The 14,358-nt window shown below is 44.0% G+C and overlaps 1 protein-coding gene across 2 annotated transcripts; it reads right to left on the bottom strand.

The window, feature by feature from the left end:
- On the bottom strand, positions 1 to 8,066 carry LOC141798476 (putative E3 ubiquitin-protein ligase MID2). Of its 2 annotated transcripts, XR_012599164.1 has the most exons (5): positions 8,034 to 8,066; positions 7,855 to 7,911; positions 7,526 to 7,756; positions 2,791 to 4,217; positions 1 to 2,579 (listed from the first exon to the last, which is right to left on the bottom strand). XR_012599164.1 is itself a non-coding variant. In XM_074680439.1 (4 exons), exons 1-4 carry the CDS (start codon positions 8,038 to 8,040, stop codon positions 3,676 to 3,678), a joined length of 837 nt encoding a protein of 278 aa, XP_074536540.1. In that variant the 5' UTR covers positions 8,041 to 8,066; the 3' UTR covers positions 1 to 3,675. The 2 variants fall into 2 exon arrangements, 1 of the variants encoding a protein (XP_074536540.1); XM_074680439.1 differs by having other exon boundaries at positions 1 to 4,217.
- Positions 8,067 to 14,358: the final 6,292 nt, after the last annotated feature.

Genomic DNA, 14,358 nt, shown 5'->3' with positions numbered 1-14,358 from the left:
GACATTCCCCCTCTGCACCTTGCTGCACAGCTCGTGTCCATAAAAGCAGAATAAATACTGTAGAAGGTGCCAGAAAGGCACACATGGCACAACAACGCGTTTCAAGTCTCCATCCTTCCTGGCAAACTCCCCCTCTCTCCCCTGTCGGCTCTTTGAAATCGGCATCCCGCCTCTCTCATTTCTGTTTACAAGAGTCAAATTGCTTCCACACACTTTGAGCCCTGATAGAGCTGCATGCGCTGGGAGCGGTCACGGCGCGCGCATTAAATACCTCGACCGTTAAACATCAGCACACAGTCATCCTGATGACTGGTCTGAGAGGCGACAGTCTCTCTTTGACTCATCGCTTATTACTGGCTCTAACTCATCTCTTGCATGAACTGGAGGATGCCAAAAGGAAAACTGGCTGCTCGCCCCTGAAAGTTTCCCCAGTGAAATCTCTGACTGATGCTTGCTTTAATTGCTGGTGTTTTTTTCCTGTGTTACGATGAGATTTACATTTTGGGTGGTCTAAGTGAATATGTGGAGATTGCACCTTCTGAAAGGCAAAAACAGTCATTGACGTACAGGAAGAAAGGAGCTTTCCAAACAGGTATTTCTTCCAAAATAATCATACTTGATTATAAGTCACACAGTCACGGGGCAGTATGATCATCAATCAAGAATTAATGGCACCAGTTGCTTTTCAGCCCAGTCTTCAGCGTCACAGGAAGTTTGAAGTCTTGGCTTAATAGATAACGGTGCAGAAGGATAAAGCAACAAACAACAACTGCCTCTGACACCGTGTGCCTGATCAATGTGAAGACAGTCTGCAGTAAAACAGGATGAAGGCAGCTCTGGTGAACCAGTGGATGTGAATGAGTGAATACGCCCGAAGGGCATGACAGTGGTTTTAGGATACTTTAGAAGTATTGCTGCTTTTCGGCATCTTGTTGACACAGAAACAGTGTTTCAGCCGACCTACGCAAACTTTTGAAAATGGCCTCCAGAGCGGACTTTTTTCTAAAATGCTGCAGCCACCATTGCCACGTAAACAGTAAGCCGGAAATTTTAGTTGTCACGCTCCGCTTCACACATGTGCCTCCAACAGTCCAACAGTAGCGATGTTACGATCATGGTGATCTACTGTGTTGAGCTTGTTCTGCTCACCTGCTCAATCTGTGACTGTCTTTAACTAAATGAGCATCTGTTGCTCCACTTCTGCTCTTAGCATTCACCAACACACCAGATGATCGGCCCAACTCTACTTCAGTGGAGATCTACCATAAGGTGCTTCTGGATAAGACGCCACCTACAGGCCTGGCATACTTAGTACAGCATTTTCAGTCCCTCAGCATTTCAGTGTAAATGCAGATTTTTTTCACTGCATCTTTGCGTTTTGGGATAAAATGTTGTGTGAACAGGCTTAAAACAGATATTAGAAACCAGTCTTCACAACACCCAAGCCGGTTCTATTCCCTGAAGGGTATTTTTCAACCGCAGGAACTTTCTCCTGGAACTAGGACTGGTGCTCCAGATAAACTCATTCACTACCATCTGTAGACATCAATTTGATTCCAACCATTTCCTGTTTCTGTAGAAGTAAATCATGTTTTTCAGCAGGGGGAGGCGGGGTCTGGCAGATCTTGTCAATCAACATCATGCTCTTAAACTACTGTGGGTGAGAGCAATGCTCTCTTTGGATGAGAGCTCAGCATGGATATGAGGAGAAGATGTGAGATGACAGAGGCATAGGGAGAAAGTCAGAAAAGTTCTGGCAGCTCATGCTCCAACTGAGGATGTGTTGTGGCAGTTCAGAGAGAAAGAGCGGTGTGATTGTGAGAAAAGATGACAGAGATCACGAAGAGGATCAAAGGATGGAGCACCCAAGAAGAACGTCCAAGATGCTCTGAAAATGGCTGGCAGTCAATGAGTTATGAAGTGACCCTGTGAATCAGAGACCATCAGGTTATCTTCACCTCCATCCTGCTGAAAGTCCTCAATCAATGGGCTCCTCCTGAAGCTGAAGCTCCATTTCTTAGCCAGTGCTGCTTCAGGCACTTTGAAATGACTTTGAACCTTTTCTCCAGGTGTCACCCAATCCATCTGCAGTCAAATGAAGCCCCATCAAAACCAGCACAGGCTGAATCGCCTCCATGCTAACAGGCTAACTGTGGTGCTACACAAACCGATACCTCTCTTTCTGTTTTGTCATTTTTGCTGAATTCCCTTTGCCGTTGTCTTTTTGCCCTCTACTGGTCATAGGGGGTAGTGCAATTACTTTTAATGTTTCTCTATGGGTCACTGGCCAAATTTCACACCAAAATACGTAACGAATTGTTCACACAAAAGCTGCTGTAACCACACTACCACAGTCAGAGCCTCTGCTGCTGGAACAGGTTTTTAACATGTCATCTTAAACAGGTTCAGTTTGGAAGCAGGAGGGAAAGTAACATCATGGTCCAAAACCTGCGCATCAGGCACAACCATTGTACTTGAGGGGGGTTGCTGTTCCTGACTGCATCTGATGAAACAGTTGGACAACCACTGTACAGGCCTGGTGTTAGCATGGTGCTGAGCCACTGTGAAGAGGTGACAGCCTGAAACAGGAAGGAAAAACAGACTTAGCTGATAGCTTGTTGTGCTAACACTAACAATGATTTGGTCCTGCAGAGACTGCACATGTAAGGTCAGCTGTGAAGTCCTGTGAATGGTCACTTCACTCTGTGTGGCAGAAGGAGTGCAAGAAAATCATCTTCACTTCAACAGTTTGATACTCTGGACATCTGTTTGGCTGAGCTGTGAGCTCACCAGGTTACACAAAGACGAGGCTTCTGCAGCTACCCCCCAGCCAGCCCTCAGATGGTCTGAGCCTGTGGATCTATTCATAGCCTCTTAGCATGGAAGCTGTTGGGAATCCCCTCTCAGTTCACCTCTGTCTTCTTCAACCAGGTCATCACCTGCTGTCTTTGATTCATGCATGCTGTTTTTCTCTTCTCCATCTCTGTTCTCCTGCTCCCTGTCACCCCTTTTGAAGTCTTCAGGAGTCCTGTGGTTTTCAAAGGGTCAGGAAAGGGCAGGCCTACTGTCCTATCCAAGGGCAGGCCGTGGGATAAACCTATATTACCACCTGTCCTCTCAGCTCCGAGTCAACACCGCTGGTGTCACTGTACTCACACCTCGTCATCTCACCCCCGCTGCTCGCATATTGTTCCCTCCTGCTCACACACACACACACACACACACACACACACACACACACACACACACACACACACACACACACACAAAACACAGAGAGCAAATGCACACACTCAGGGTAGTGCCCGTGTCTGCATACACACACACAGGAGCGTGCACGCTGCGGCTGTAGGACCCCCACTGTCTGACAGCCGTAACACTGAGGCAAATGAAGGAGCCCTGCTGCTCAGAGCCCACCCTCTCCTCACACTTCACATTACAGAGGACTACTCCTGGCCTGATCCCAAACCAGCGGGGGTTGTTTGGTCGGGAGAAAGAGCTGTGTCCTGGGGAGAGAGTCAATTGCAGGAGCAGGGTCACGCAGAGAGTAGAAACAGGCAGCCAAAAGTCCCTCGATGAAAAATTAGCCTTTCAAATGGTGGCCAAAGATCAAACCACTCCCAGGAGCAGTGGGTGTGTTTCTGCTGGCCCATTGAAGAGTTTCAGGAGCTGTTCTTACTCAGCTGAAGTTTCCTGTCCTGTGCGTTCTGAGGGAATCAAACCTGGAATCCCTGAATCCGGAAGAGACGCCAAAGTGGAGCAGGACGAGTCCAAACTGGACACTAGGCCAGAGTCTGAGTCGGACATCGCCAGCTCCTCAAACTTCTGTATCACTGTCCTCACTGACTGGAAGTTAACCTCCCTCCGCCAACGGCCTCCACCAGCCCCACGAGGCCTCCTGTAGGTGGAGTCCTTACAGAGGAACACATGGGAAGGAGGGGTTAGGCCGCACCGCAGCCTCAGTTGACCCTGACCAAGGCACAGTGCTGGGAGCACTCCAGCAGGGTCAAAGCGGGTCGGAAGCGTGGCCAGGTGCTCCTGGGTCAGGGGGTTGTGGAAACTCAAGGCCCCTCCACCAATGTTCAGGAAGACCCCGAGGGTTTTTATCTGGGGTGGTACTGTGCAGAGAGGTTCCAGGTTCCCATCATACACAGAGCGAAAAGACGAGTTGTGTCTTTCCAGCCACCAACCACAGGAGCCGTCCCCCAAGCTCACACCTGAGAGAGGCAGGGGAGAGATTAGCTCCACATACTGACCAACCCTTCCAGATTTTTCTCCCCTCAAGGCTATTTAAACAAGAAGGTGGCCTCCCGCACACTGTCTAACTTGCAAGAAAATCATTTATTTGCAACGTTTCGGTCTCAGACCTTCATCAGGCAAACAGTTTTTTCAAAAGGGCAGGACGTCTTAAATAGGAAGTGGAAATTGCACCTGTGGCCAATCATCATCATGACGCAACATCTGCACCAGAAAAATAAACACACAGGAAAACAAACACACATTGACTTCCTGACTAAGATGGTCTTCTTGATGAAAGTCTATGTAAAGCCTACAAATAAGGCTCAAAATAAAAACATCAATCATTAAGTATGCAGTTTAGGGGACAATAAAGGTCCATAAGACAAGAAACATGAGAGACATTAAATTAAACTTAAAGTTGACACAGTCCATTGATGATTAAATCACTTCATCCCTGAGAGATAAAAAGCCTAGAATGGGGTACAACCTGATGACAGAGATACATACATGTAGACACATTTAATAGGTCACCTGATCATTGACAGTGGGCCTAGAAATGTGTTCAATTCATATGCATCGCACATTAGTTAGCCAGAAGGAGGGAGGACATGCTGTAATGTAAGTTATAGAAACATATTCACAGAAAGTTCATCATTAAGGCCTTTTAGAGCCAGAGTTTGTTAAGTAAAAATCCAGTAAGCTTCCTGCTGTTGCAAAAGTCTGTTATGATTTCCACCCCTTGGAGGTAGTTTTACCTGTTCAATGCCAATGAAAGGCAGAGTTGAGATGTAATTTTGTGCATCATTGAAGTGCACAGCCACAGGATAGTCCCGGTCATTTCTGCGTATAGAACTTTTATGTTCACTGTTTCTTTGATTTAATTACCCGCTTGTTTTGCCAATGTAGGCCAAGCCCTCCCTGAAGGCAGACTGCATCAGGACTGCTTTTAATAAATGTTAAAGTTAGCAAGCACAGGCTGGACCAGGCCTCAGGAATCACTGTGTCAGTCAGTTGGTCCAGCTCCTCAGCTGAGAATTAATCACAGTGAACTGGGCTTTACCAGTTACCTCAAACACACATCCACTTCCTCTACCCTTTACCAGGTCTCGGGTCTGCAGGTGGCTGGAACCGATCCCAATATTCCTGTTACTGATTGAGAGTTGGGTTCACCTTGGACAGGTAACCAGCCAATCACAGCACGGGTCTCAAAGATTTGATTGACTCTAATCTCTCATGAAAAGAAAAATTAGGATTCTGTTCAGGTCTTTGTTGGAGGGCATAAAAAATCTGCGCTTATTGATGGGAAATGGGAAGACAGTATTTACAGTTGTGCAAGTTCCTGTAACTCATTAAAGTTAAAAGTGGGGATGCTAGCAAAGGACAGATGCTTAGATATTGTGTTGAAGAATGATACTCATATGTGTTTACTTTAGGCCCTTTTGGACTAGAAGTTCCAGGAGCTAAAAGGTTTCTGTGAAGACTTTGCAAAACCTGCCAGTGACATATGGAGAAAAAACTATCATCAAAAATGGCCCTGTTTGTTACTGTTCGCCACTAACATTGCACAGTGAAATACAGTTCCACTGCTTCTACATCTAATGTGTTTAAGGATGTGCCTAGGAATATGTGATTTAACATTTCACTGAGGCCAAAAAAGTACATCAAGTTATTTGGTGTTGTGTAAACTTTTTCAGTCGACTAGTTTGTAACCAGCTCCAGGAAATGCACAAGTTACAGGTGTTTGAGTAACATCCAGCAAAGACGCCTTTCCTCAGACTGCAGTTTCATTTTAATGACCATTAAGAGGCAATTCCTTGGTCAACTTGTTTTCTGGTTGGTGACATGGGCACGTGAGTGATTCTATGATTAGGGGAACATTTCAGGTTTACAAAAGTGAAAAACATGTTTGTTTGTTTTTTGCTTCATCTTTTGTTTGTTTGCAAAGTTGATACCTGGAATTTACTAAATTCATTAACTAGCAAGCTTAAGCTCTAATGAATTCTTCAATATTGAAGTGATAAAAAAGGTGCATTATTTTGTCAACTGTGTTATGGACAAAAGTTGTGACTAGTTTTTCAACATAAATCCATCTTATCCTGAATTTAGAGTTATTCAACATTTCTCTGTCAGACTACGCCCCCTAGAAAGGTCCCTCATCATTTATATCACAGTTCAGAGAAAATGTAAAAGGATTCTGGCTCAAAAATCCCAGTAACCAGCTGACAGGACAAGAAGAGAGAAACCTGTCTCTCCAACTCTACATTTAGTGATGCTAACACAGTCCACATTTCCTCCTTTTTTTGTCCCTTGAACATGGCACCACCTGACCTCCATCAGCTCATATTTCTGCTCCTTTTCTTCACAGTTTGCTCTTTATAGCATCTATAGTAAGAAGAGCAGAACATGTTGGTAACACAGCTGATGAACAGTTAATGCGCCCCATGTACAGACGATCATTCTGATGAAATATTGATGAGGAGGAGCTGAAACATGACACACTTTCTTCAAGGTTCACACCAAAAAGGATGGGACCTCAGCTGATTGGGGTCATGTGACTTTGGAGCAAACCATTGCTGATTTATAGGGTTTTTTCAATGGGTAACACAGCTGATACAGATTTCTCAGACACACACAAAGTGAATAATTTTATCTAAATTAATGATTTAAATAGCTTTTAAAACACCTCTGTCATGTTTTAATGATTATTTTTAACAAAAAATGCTGAAAATAACAAACACAAACATGTATTCTAGTGTGAATTTTGAAGAGTAAACTTGACATTTGAGAAATCTGACAGCACAAAAACTTCAGATTCCAGCACATGATTAGCATTTTCTGCTAAAGAAATGATGAACCTGTTAACTTCCTGTATTAGATGAAGTGAAATATCAGCCAATGACCCACTGTAAAATTGATCATTGTTTGAAATTCATGTTTAGTAAAATTGATAAGTATAACCCATGGACTTGAAATGTTCCCCTCATTACAGAATCACTCGTGTGTCCTTTTCTGTGGGCTCAGTTCTGCTGACAGTTCCTCAGGTCAAGGAAGGGTTGTACACTGATGTGAGTCTTTTTGTTGTTGTTGTTTGCTTTGTTTTGTTTTGTTTTGATTTGATTTGTCAAGCACTTTGTGTTACCACCATTGTGCATGAAAAGTGCTTTATAAATAAAGTTTAATTGATTGATTGATTGATTGATTGATTGATTGATTGAATGATTGACTAACAGTGATCATATCAACATACAGGCATTAAAACAACCTGAAAAGTCTGTGAAGGTCTCACCGATCCTGTAGACGGAGCTGTTACACACGTCCACCTCCCAGTAATACTGTCCTCGTCTGATGACAACATCTGCACAGACCAGGGGACAGGTCACCCAGGGGTCAGAAGTCAGGGATCTTCTGTTTTTGGTGTTGGAGAAAGGGTTTTCTCCTTTGTGGGCAATGATGAGGGAGGAGTTTGAAAAATGGAGGGATGGAGAAACAGCTGAGGAGTCCAGAGCAAACCTTAGTCCTGAAATAAAGCAGAGGAAAAGGAGTGAGGAAGCGTTGCTTTGTCCCATTAAAACATCTTTGAGGTGCTCAGTAACAGCAGTAAGTCTGATTCCTGACCATAAACAGACTGCTCCATCTCCTCCTGTCGCAGGTCTACATCGCCACCTTGTGGTTCTGGTGAGAAACAGGCAGCTGAGCATTCAGTAGACAGCACACAGTCCTGCAGGCCCCTATGTTTGCAGTAAAACTCAGAGATCAACCAGAAGCTGGCTGGGCTGAGTGTGCATCATACTCACCACGCATACGGCTGGTGTCAGGTGACTCCTGACAGCGTGAGTCCACCTGTTGTATGAGACAGGAGAGAGGTGAACGTATGAAGAGAGGAAATCAAACATATTTGGGACACGCTTTATGCATTTAAGACAGAAGGTTTCAGTAAACCTTGTTAGCAGATCATCTGTTCTCAGAGTTATTTTATGTTCCACAGTGATTTATCACATTATGTTTGTAATAAAAGACCGTCAGCGTGAATCCATTAAGTGTGAGGCATTTTTTTTCAGAAATTAACAGCTGTTTGTGTTTTATCCGAGGCTTTTGGTCCCCTTTGGCTTGCCATAGGATATGAGCACCACCACCTTTTTATGGTCATAACTCACTTTGAAGCCCAAAACAGCTCAGCTGAAAAGTTGATGTACTTGGTGTGGAACAGGGTTAAAATGTCCTCTGGGAGCCGACTGACGTCACACTGGAAAAGTCAACTGGGCCATGTTTTTGATTAGTCCATGAGGAGCAGGTTGGACCCCATCCTGGTGTCATAGTTTCAACAAGCTGCCAAAACCATCCTCAGAGCTTTTCCTGCATGTTGTCCTGACAGCTTCACACAGCTGCTGCAGATCTGTGGATGAACATCCATGATGAGAATAGCCTGCTCCTTCACATCCCAAAGGATCCCAAAGGGGGTCATTGGAGTCCAGGAAATTCATGGTCATGTTGAAGAAAGCAGTCTGAGATGATTCCAGCTTTATGACATGGAGCGTTATCCTGCTGGAAGTAGCCATCAGAAGATGGGTACACTGTGCTCATAAAGGGATGGACATGGTCAGCAACAATACTCAGGTAGGCTGTGGACTTTAAACCATGCTCAGTTGGTACTAAAGGGCCCAAAGTGAGCCAAGAAAATATCCCCCACACCATTACACCAGCAGCAGCAGCTGAACCGTTGATACAAGGCAGGATGGATCCATGCTTTCATGTTGTTGAAGCCAAATCCCGAGCTGATCATCTGAATGTGGAGCAGAAATCCAGACTCATCCGACCAGGCAAGGTTTTTCGGTCTTCTATGGTCCAGTTCTAGTGAGCCCATGTGGATTGTAGCGTCAGTTTCCTGTTCTTAGCTGACAGGAGTGTCACCCGGTGTGGTCTTCTGCAGACCTAATCCTGACCCTTTCTGTCCTCTTCAACCAGTCTGTCCATTCTCCTCTGACCTCTGACATCTGGCATCAAACCCCGTTGTGGGTTGTGGATCAGCAGTTTGTCAGATACTCTGACTGTCAACCATGCCACATTCAGGGTTCCCTGGATCACCTTTCTCCATCATTCTGATGCTCAGTCTGAACTCCCACACCTCCTCTTCTTCATGTCTACATGACTAAATGCTGCAGAGTTGCTGCCATGTGATTGGCTGATTAGAAAATTGCACTAATGAGCGGCATGTTTTTTTATCAGAACAATCACTTGTGCTCTGACTTATGAGTTGTTCCTGATATGCTCACCTGTCAGACAGTTAACATCAACATATTGAATATTTCCTAATGTGAAGAGGTCTGCAACCTTTCCTTTCAGAGCAGCGATTTTTTTCCCAGCTCACCTGGATTAAAGTCATTCTGTAGCCACAAAATCTTCTTTATCTTCACAATGAAGACTACAAAGAGGAAACAATTTTGAACATAGTGAAAATCTATTTTTTTATAATTTATGAAATGGTACATGTGATGTCTGGGTTCATTATTTTTTAACAAATTTGCAAAAAAAAAGCAAAAACGTGAAATTCGAAAAAAAATATTTATAATATTTTTTTTGTATTTTTTGCAATTAAGAATATATATATATATATATATATATATATATATATATATATATATATATATATATATATATATATGTATGTATATATATATATATAAATATATATATATTTATTTATTTATATATATTTATTTATTTATATATATATATATATATATATATATATATATATATATATATATATATATATATATATATATATATATATAAAAATATATATAACCTCAGAGAAGTCAGGGGCTCAAGCCCCTGACTTCTCTGAGGATCATTCTTGGCTCTACATGCTTCTGCTCACTCACTTGCTCATGCTGAAGATGGTCTCCGCATGCTCCCTCCCTGGTCCTGGTCCCTGTGCCAGCACATGCAGAACTCAGCGTGGGATGTTTTGGCAGACAGAAGGCTGCAGTGGACGGAGTCCAGCATGGCAGCTCCACAGGACGTTTACAGCCGGGACAGATCAGAGAGCAGACGGACAGCCTGACACCATGAGGCTGATCTGACCTCACCCCAGCCTCGATGCAGGGACGGCACAGGGTGTGGGAGCACGGCAGCATCAGGACCCCGGCATCACACTCCTGTTTACAAGCGGGACAGAGAGAAGACCGCTTCAAACACTCCTCTTCCTCATCTACCTCCCCGTCAGGCTGTCCTGCCTCCATGTTCAGGAGCTCCTGCTTGCTACGGCTGCTCACCGACATCACAGACGCTCACAAGTCTCAGCTCTGAATTTCACATCACCAGGGTTGTAAACAAAGTCATCTTGTAGCCAAAGTATTTTCTTCAGACTTCCATTTTGGCCTCATGATTAAATCCACATTTACTTGATTAAGTCCTGACAACACGTCATCCTGCACACAGGAAGACGGGGACCCTGGTGGATCAGAAAAGGCTCATCCTTCGGTTCTTTCCTTTTGATTTCAAGTCACTAAGATGTTTTGTGGGCAGAGGCGTCACACTGTGGGGAAAAAAGAGTCACTTTCTCTTTAACCAAGCAAACAACCAATGAGACGACAGGAAATAAATGAGGAGGAAGGGTTTCCACAAAGACAGAGGGAGCGCTCAGCCCTTTTAAAGGTACTCAAAGCTTGGTGTTGCCATGGCAGTGGCCAGAGACACACAGCTGTGAGATAATATCCCACCCACCCCACGCGCACGCACACACACACACACACACACACACACACACACACACACACACACACACACACACACACACACACACACACACACACACACACATACACACACACAAACACAAACACAAACACAAAGCTCATTAATGCCATGCCCGAGTCACATCCATGAGGAAAAACATCTGAAAACACTCAGCTGATCACACACCTGGTCAGGTCTGTGCATGGTCGTCCTCTGTCACAGACCATCATGGATGAGGGTCCACATCCAGGAGCACACACAGCCAAAGACCTTGGACACATCTCATTGTGATTCAGCGCTGAGGAGAGCAGCAGGCGGCTCTTTGTCCTCTGGTCTTGTTCATGGTGCAGAGGGCAGATCTGAGGCCAGCTTGGGGAGGATCTGAAACTCTGAGCGAAAGAAAAACAAAGAAAAATCCCTGAGCTTCAACCTGACAAGAGGCTGCAAACTGAGCTGAACCTCCTTTTTGGAAGGAGAATAGAATAGAATAGAATAGAATAGAATAGAATAGAATAGAATAGAATAGAATCATCATGCACTGTGTATAAATATGAATTTACACTATACAAAATATTAAAAAAATAAAATCCGTAAAGACTATAAAATGTCTAAAATAAAAATTAAAACATAATGAAGGAGAAATGTGAAAGATGAAACATTTTAAAGCGCTTCTAGATTCCGCTGTGAGGTGTTTCAGGAGGCCGGCTGTAGGTGAGTCAGTGTATCCAATGGCCATTTACAGGACTTGTAGTTGACCAGTAGCATCCCCCAGACTGTAACAGATCAATCAGAAAAAGAATCAGAATCAAGTTTTATTGCCGAGTACATTTGCAGGTAAAAGGAATTTGTCAGGGGTAGGCAGGGTGTGAGGGTCGTGGACTTGGTTTTCCTGAGGCAGCAGGATGTGGAGATATCTTCCAAGTTGGGCAGAGGGCAGCCGATAATCTTTTGGGCGGTGTTTATGGCCCTCTACACCGCCTTCCCGTCCTCAGCTGTGGAGCCTGCATGCCACACACCCAGGACGTCAGACTGCTCTCCACAGAGGAGTGATAGAAGGCCAGCAGCAGATTTGTGTCCAGGCTGTTGGAAGAGGAAGAGCTCTGCCCCAAACGTCTGTGCTGTAATAACGTCAAACTGAGTGATCAGAGTGCTGTCTTTTTTGTAGTGTCCTATGAATCAATTTTGTATAATCTCATAAACGAGTCTGTACCTTTCAACTTTTGCTGCAGCAGCAGTGTTGCTTTTTGTCCTGGATGATGAGTTTGAGTTGTCTTTATTTCCGAAGAATAACTGTCTGCTCCTCCAGGGTGAAGTGCTCTGCAGGGTTTCTCCCATTTCTCCATGTCCAATGTCTTTGATTGGTTGGATGCTGCAAACTCCACCTCTTTTAAGTGAGTGCTCACTGGTCGAGACTGAAAAACCCTGGGATCACTTACTGAGTTGATATCAAGCTTTGTAGCACTGCTTATTAGAACTGGGACTGTCTGGTTAAGTCAACCCAAGTAACGGAGAGAGAAGCTGGATGTGTTAATCCTGCGTTGTAGTCCAGGCCCCAGGCCTTTTTACTGTTTTTTAATGTTTTGATAGTTAGGATCCCCCAACAGGCCTTATGCTGCAGTGAGCATGGCGTGTATCTGGTTCAAAATCAGGTTGTGTATTAACTTCTGGTTACCATAGAGTGCTGTGCTATGGTATCATACCATTGAATGCTTCTCATCAAAACATCCAAAACAGTTCATTTTTGTTGTTGCTGTGTGGTTAATGTTAATGGTTATGTTGATGTTTTTACTTGTGGCCTGATTTTTTATTCTGAACGCGATGACGTGTGATTGTACATAAGTGTCCTTTCAGAAACGAGGTGACAGCTCTTTCACCATCTACTCACCACTGCTGTGGGGTGTAGGAGAGATACAGGGGCCGTTTACATGACAACGGTTTTAGGGTGACACGCAAAGGTTTTGTTGTGTTTCAGCCTCGCGTTTACACAGAAACGGTGTTTCAGCCGACCTAAAACGCAAACTTATGAAAACGGCCTCCAGAGTGGGATTTTTCTGAAACGCTCCCGACACCGTTGCCGTGTAAACAGGAGGCCTGCATTTTCAGTGGAAATGCTGACGTCACACTCTGCCTTGCGCACACGCATACAACAGGACAACAGTACCATTGTTACCATTGTTGCAAACTACTGTGTTGTGCTTGTGCTGCTCAATCTGCTGTATCAGCTGACTGTCTTTTAACAAAATGAGCATCTGTTGCTCTACTTCGGTGGAGATCTCCCAAAAGCGGCTTCTGGACAAGGCAGTTATAGCACCACCTACAGGCCTGGCATGCTTACTACAGCATTTTCAGTCCATCATTGTTTCCGTGTAAAACACAGATTTTTTTCACTGCGTTCTAGCGTTTTCAGATGAAACGTTATCGTGTAAACGAGGCCATAACCTTTCGAATAAACTGGAAATGAATCTCCTGTGCGAGACTATTACACTGTTGTGCACTATTGTCACTGTGTTCAGTGATGAAAGTTAAAATTTCACTTGAAAACAGAAGTTTTATTGTTGTATGCTAACTGCTAACATACCAATTCAGTTTCCCTTTGTACCTTAGTGTAGCACTGGATTTTTATATCAGAGCTCCAAATGAACCAAAACAATATAAACCTCCATCCAGATGTACAACATGTAGAATGTAGGGAACAAGAATCTCCTGTCAGAGAGTTCTGTATCAGTGGGCTTTCACTGAGATCTCTTGTAGCCCTGTTTTTACATTATGCTTTAATAAAAGTGCAAAAACATGAAGTGAGAGCCATGATTAAACCTTTTTCAAAGAGTGATTGACCTAAAGCTCATAGCTTTGAACACCACAGCAAGTCTTCTAGCTCAGGCTAGCTTATGTTAGCAAATAACCTTTAAAGCGCCAAAGAAATAAAGACATGTACATTTTAAAGCCTTTATACGACTTGCTACATGGTGTTGTACTTGACACCTGGACGATTGTCTGTGTAACATTGACAGACACTTAAGGCAACTCCAGCGAACACCGTATTCATTTAATCTCTGCCATCATAACACCATCTACTGTCACTTTCTAATGTTTCTCTCAGTAGCCAGAAATGCCCAAGCCACTTCACGCCAATGTGGAAGCGATCTGTGCGTAGATCTCAGAGGGGGACTTTGAGGTTGCTCTTCTACAAAAGGCGTAGAAAATACTTGAATACTCTGAGCCAGTGACATGAATACCAGCGCTGGGTAAGTCCTTTTCCAAGCAGAGACCCAAAAACGAGGCCAGGGCTTAGAGGGTTAACAGGAACACAACATTAAGACCAGATGAGTCATGTGATCCCTTCTTAAGCCGTTGTGAGAACAGACCTTTACAGTCCTCAGT

Source organism: Halichoeres trimaculatus, unplaced genomic scaffold (assembly GCF_033239565.1).
Source record: "Halichoeres trimaculatus isolate MK-OKI-2021-1 unplaced genomic scaffold, fHalTri1.1 fHalTri1_scaffold_9, whole genome shotgun sequence".
NCBI classification, from domain to species: domain Eukaryota; kingdom Metazoa; phylum Chordata; class Actinopteri; order Labriformes; family Labridae; genus Halichoeres; species Halichoeres trimaculatus.
Note: the sequence above shows the minus strand (reverse complement) of the source record. Positions and strands in the feature narration are given on the sequence as shown.

Coding starts and splice junctions, on each gene's coding strand:
- LOC141798476 (XM_074680439.1), bottom strand. Junction 7,757..7,854: donor GATGGAGCAGTCTGTTTATG/GTCAGGAATCAG, acceptor GCTTTATTTCAG/GACTAAGGTTTGCTCTGGAC. Junction 4,218..7,525: donor CAGCTCCGTCTACAGGATCG/GTGAGACCTTCA, acceptor TGCCTCTCTCAG/GTGTGAGCTTGGGGGACGGC.